The sequence below is a fragment of the Podarcis muralis genome, chromosome 12 (assembly GCF_964188315.1).
Source record: "Podarcis muralis chromosome 12, rPodMur119.hap1.1, whole genome shotgun sequence".
Lineage (NCBI taxonomy): Eukaryota > Metazoa > Chordata > Lepidosauria > Squamata > Lacertidae > Podarcis > Podarcis muralis.
The window spans coordinates 58109194-58115193 of NC_135666.1; the positions used below are offsets into that span (position 1 = coordinate 58109194).

The window sequence follows — 6000 nt, forward strand, 5'->3', positions numbered from 1 at the left end:
GGTGGTGATACAGTAACACTTCCAATATTGCAAAATTATTCTGAAACTCTTTTAAGTCCTAGCATCTGGTCTGCATAGGGCTGGAAAGCACTTCTAGTTCCTAGACACCTAAGGCAAGCCCAGCCGGGTTAGACCCAAAGCCCCCACTGTCCAACGTTCTGCTTCCATAGCGGACTTTGACATGCCTATAGGAATCCCAAGACAGCAGGGGAAAAAGAGTACTCAGCTCATGACCCCCGTGTCAGGGCTGGTTCAGCTGGATGACAGCATGGAGACTCCAATGAGCTGTAAAGATTATTCTTTGTCCAAGGAAACAGAATACAAACAGAGAAACCTAAGACGAGACTGGCCCCAGTGAAGCAGTTGCCAGAGCTGACTGCCTCCTAAGACTGTTTTCCTAACAGTCTTAAACTTTGTCAGAGTGGGGCTCCCTGCTGTGCTATATGCAAAGCCCTCTTGTGCCCTTGGAGACAAGGGAGGATGGGAGCTGAATACAGTAGGACTGGCAGACTCCCATGAATCTGTTGCAGCCTCCGTCCCCACCTCCTCCTTCTCAGCTGCCTGTCCTACGTCTACAGGGCTTTCTGCCTCTTCCTCTCTCTCACTCAAGCCTGCTGCTTGTTCAGCATCCAACCATTCTGCCCACCCCCTCCTCAGACCTGTCTTCTGGGTCCTGCCACCACTCCTCTTCTGAGCATCCCTAGGTGGTTCTCCAGCTGGAGCCTCCCACCCACCACTCCTCGTCGTCCAGCCAGCCCCTGACACACAGCAACCGGCATTTAGTCATCCTACCTCTGATACTGGAAGTAATGCAGCCATCTTGACCAGCCCCAGGAATTTATCTTACTCCCTATCCATCACAATCTCAAGATCCCTTTCCTAGTTAATAACCACCAGTTCAGACTCCATCAGAATATATGTGAAGTTGTTTCTTTCAGTGTGTGTGTGGCTTCCTTCTCTCTTGTTGGCATTTTGATTATTTTGATTATTTGGTGGGATAATTGTTATTTGTCTTTTGACTGACATACTGTTTTTGCGAGTAAGGTCATTCCAGGAGTGACCTGAAAATGAAAAGCGCCTGCTGATATGAGAAGACAGAAGTAGTATGTTTTCTCACCAGAAAACATACATATAGAGACTGGTACTGACTGAGGCAAGGGGGACCTAGTTATCTCGAATTTTGACACTGGAACTAGGTTCAGAGGCAGTGCTGGCTACTTGAACACCATGGTTTACAGATCTTCATAACACATTTCCTAGCCATTGATAGGTACCTATGCAAAACAAAGTCCCTTGCAACCATGATGGTTTGTATCTATTCAGAAGTGATCATAATGTCATGGTTAAGCACCAGGAAAGAAACAAAGGAGAGATGAGAAATCACTCTGGAAAGGGAGTGGTCATGTATTCATGAGGCTGGATCCCGATTTGCAACCCATGCTTTGCAGAAAGCCAGCTCCAGGGACTGATATTTACAAATGTAAAATACTACTGAGAACTAGCAATAATATAGTTTCCTGAAACATTTGTGTGTGTACGCATATAAATCTAGTAAGTCACATTATTAACAAATGAACAAAACAAAAGAAATAATCCAGAGGGGTTTTCCCCCCCAAATGGCCCAGCGTCTTGCTTTGTCTGTCTTCCAGTATAATATTCCTCTCCCAGTCAAAGATAAACTTCTTTTCCTCCCACTGCTCTGCCTTTGATCCTCTTGTGAACCATGGCAGACAGCAAGCAGCAGTCAACTGTGACACCTGTCACTCTGTCTCAATATTACATCCAGCTCCCAGATTCCAAAAATCCTACCTTAAACCTTTCCTACTGGGATTTTGAAAAACTGGCCTAAAAACAGAGTCCGTCAGCGTTAGCATATATTGATTCTCTTTCCTGACTACCAAAAAAAGAATCTAGATGGACCTGAATTCTCTAGAGACAGAACAATTCTCCAGAGAAGAACTCCTGTAGATATAAACCTCCTCACACCATTGTTGTTCTTGCAAGCAATTAAATATGCAGGACAGCATTTTAAAAAGCAAACAATATGGTTACACACATCAGGTTTCATATAGTTATATAAATTAAACATCTGCTTTTTAAGCAAAATAAAAAATGAAACCACCAAGATTTAGGTGCTGTCTCTTAAAGCCAAGCACTCAAGCACTTGCGGAAGCAGTACCATACCTGTTACTTGTAAACATGTGTGCACACACATGCAAGCATGTTCATCAAATGAAATGAGAGATGATCATCTACATGAATCTTTTAAAAAATAATTTAACTGTAAATCTGCAGGCTAATATTCTAATTCCCATTATTAAGGATAGAACAGCACATAAGCAAATTTTTGTTTCCTTATAAAATCATTTACAGCCTGCTTTTTCACCCTGAAATAGAACTTTCATACGTAGTAGCTTACAGTGAAACATGAATACATGTTTTAAGGTAGGACAATAAGTCCTTGCTCTATTGTTCCCCAGCAACAGTTGCTGACATACATGCTCCCTCTAATCCTGGAAATAATATGTGGCGTAGTGACTAGCAGATATTGACAGCCTGATTGTCCATGAATTTGTCTAATCCCCTTCTGGAGCCATCTAAGTGGGTAGCCATCAAAAAGTCTTATGACAGCAAATTCCATTGTTTAGCTATCTGATGTGTAAAAGTAGTGAGTCCACAAAAGTTCCTAGCTTTCAAATACATTTACTAGCCTGCTGTGGGCTGGCAGAAGAGGAATGGCAAGCTCCAGTCCTCCTGGAGCATTTTGATGCATTTCTGTGCTGGCTGCAGAGGACGGATGGAGCACTCGCCTACCAGACCACTCACTCACCTGCCTGCATCCTTCTTGGCTGTGACTACCAGGCTTAAATATAACTCTGGATTAATTGACAAGATTGTCTCCAGGTCAACTAATGAGTTTCAAGGCTAAAGTGGAAATTTAACCAAGGAATTTAGGACTAGTATAACTAGGAAGTGTAGCTGCTCATTTGAAATTTACTTGCCCTCCCATTTTACCTTGTCAAGGCAATTTCTTTAAAATGCCTTTCTGAAATCAGATCAAAGGTTTATAAATCTTAGTGATGCTATAGAGAACCTCTACTAAACAAGTTAACTGTTTCCTATACCGCAGTGTGGATCGGTTGCAAATCACATTGTGAACGATATATACTGTTTAAAGATGGCTTCAGAAACCAATGTGCACATTATAGCTTTTAAAGACTAACAGTGGAAGTCAATTTACTCAAACGTAAGTCATACTGTAAGGGTGGCGCTGTGGTCTAAGCCAGTGTTTCCCAAACGTTTTTGGGCAACGGCACACCTGTTTACCGGAAAAAAATCTCGCGGCACACCACCATTAAAGCCCCGCCCCCGTGACGTCATTCGGGGAGCCGGCGGCCCGGGCCTGAGCTGGAAGGAGAGGCGGTGCTTTTCGGCACAAGGCAATCGGCCTGGAATTGTTTCCCGCGCGCTGCGAAAGGGAACAGCTGCGGTCGCGCGAACCCTCCGGCGCTGGGAGGGGAAAGGGCGGAGTCGCAGAGCACCAGCTGGCCGAGCGGTTGCGCGCAGCGTTGCGCTTTTGGAGAGCGTGCGGCTGCTGCTAGGGGATCCGGGGACGTGAGCAGGCCTGGCCCGACCCGGGTTGAAGGAGGACAAGCCGGCAGCGCGCCAAGTGAGTTCGGTTGCGCACGACGGCCCCCGCTCCCCCCACCCCCGCCGGATCCTCGCCGCCGCCGCCTCTCGCCCGCCTCCCTCCCACGGCACACCACCCGATGTCTCACGGCACAGTAGTGTGCCGCGGAACACCGGTTGGGAAACACTGGTCTAAGCCACTGAGCCTTGGGCTTGCTGATCGGAAGATCGGCGGTTCAAATCCCCGTGATGGGGTGAGCTCCCGTTGTACAGTCCCAGCTCCTGCCCACCTAGCAGTTTGAAAGCACGTCAAAGTGCAAGTAGATAAATAGGTACCACTCTGGCGGGAAGGTAAATGGCGTTTCCGTGTGTTGCCAGAAACGGCTTAGTGATGCTGGCCACATGGCCCGGAAAAACTGTCAGCGGACAAACGTTGGCTCCCTTGGCCAGTAAAGCGAAATGAGCGCTGCAACCCCAGAGTTGTTCATGACTGGACTTAACTGTCAGGGGTCCTTTACCATTTTAAGTCATACTGTGCTTTTTGGGGTTTACTCATAGCAAAATGTTCATATGACTGTAGTCCAAGTCCTAATCATATATTATTAATATTAAATTAAAACTGTAAATAAAATGCTAGCTGTTATGTATACTTTAATATTTGGAAAATAAAGATTCCAAAGGTTTTTAAAACATCACAGTTGCCAGGGAAATGAATATATTAATATAAACTTTGTTAACTGCTTAGACATGCTATTTGCAATCAGGAAACATATAAATTTTGTTAATAAAGACAAACCAAACAAAGTGACATTTTTGTATGTAGCCATCTGTTTCCCTGATACTAAGCACATGTGTTGCACAATCTTATTCCCAGTGCTTTTTTTCAGGGGAGACGCATACCCCTTAAACATGTTGTGAAGCTAAGTTTGGTCTCATTGAGGGGCAATATTTCAATGTGAGTAGGAAAATGAGAGAACCCCTAAAAACATTTCCTTTAGAAAAAAAGCCCTGCTTATTCCAATTTATTTGGAAGTCATTCCCACTGATTTCGGGTTGCGAACGTGATCTGTGCAGGAGGCACGTTCACAACCCACAGCAGCGCGTCTGCGCACACACGGGTTGCGATTCGGTGCTTCTGCGCATGCACAAAGCGCGATTTAGCGCTTCTGCGCATGCGCGACAGCCAAAACCCAGAAGTAACCCGTTCTGCTATTTCCAGGTTTCGGTGTGTGCATAGCCCGAAAAAACGGAACCTGAAGCGGCTGTGAGCTGAGGTATGACTGTACAGTGGTACCTCAGGTTAAGTACTTAATTCGTTCCGGAGGTCCGTTCTTAACCTGAAACTGTTCTTAACCTGAAGCACCACTTTAGCTAATGGGGCCTCCTGCTGCCGCCGCGCCGCTGGAGCACGATTTGTGTTCTCATCCTGAAGCAAAGTTCTTAACCTGAAGCACTATTTAATAATAATAATAATAATAATAATAATAATCAATCAAATAATCAAATTATTTCTGGGTTAGTGGAGTCTGTAACCTGAAGCGTATGTAACCTGAAGCGTATGTAACCCGAGGTACCACTGTACTGACAAGAGCAATAGGACCCCTAAGGAATTCCCCCCCCAGTCCAAGCTGCTGCTCCCAGCCCCCCAACATCATGGGGGGGCACTTTCCTGAATTCCCCCCCTTCCTGCTCCCTCAAGCACCCCTCCCTCTAACTCTGCATGACTCAGGCTGCCTTGGGGTGCCCCCAGTCTGCTCCCCCTTGTTCCAGTTATTTGTGGCTTCGGGGGTTCCTTTAAAATGAAGAGCTGCGTGCAAAGGGGCTCCATCCCTCCAGGCCCCCAGCTGGGGGAAGCGGAGGCGGAGCCCCCCCCCCCCAAGCCCCTCACGGCCAGCCCCCAATCCCCTCTCGGCCCCCGAGGCCCTCAGCTTCCCTCCTCTCGGCCCCTGCAGGGCAAAGCTCTCTACCTGCGGCTCCGCTTCCGCCATGGCGCCGGCGACGGTCACGTGAGAGCGCCCGGGAGCGAAAGGCACGCTGGGAGATGTAGTCTCTGCCGTCTCTGCCGGCCGCCTTGCGCTTTAAAATTTACAGAAAAAGAAAATCTTTACACTCACATTAACAAAAAAGAAAACAAAACATAAAATATGAATTTAAAAAGAACTAAAAATAAAAAGATTTGAAAGGGGGGAAGCACACAAATTATTAATCAAATATACAAAATTATTTTAAGGATTACAAACCACAATTTATATACTCCATACCGAAATTCCTAGAGTGACGTTACCTTCATATTCTATCTTTCTCTCTTCTTTACCGTCACATTCTTACTATTCTCCTAAACTGGTTTAAGTCCCTTCTATGTTATTAGAC

The 6000-nt window shown here is 46.0% G+C and overlaps 1 protein-coding gene across 1 annotated transcript in view; it reads right to left on the minus strand.

The window, feature by feature from the left end:
- VPS41 (VPS41 subunit of HOPS complex) overlaps positions 1-5677 on the minus strand; it is a 110287-nt gene extending 104610 nt beyond the window's left edge. Inside the window, exon 1 of the mRNA XM_028750077.2 lies at positions 5598-5677. Coding sequence (XP_028605910.1) covers positions 5598-5618 — 21 coding nt within the window. The 5' untranslated portion in view covers positions 5619-5677. The remainder of the gene's footprint in view (positions 1-5597) is intronic.
- Positions 5678-6000: the final 323 nt, after the last annotated feature.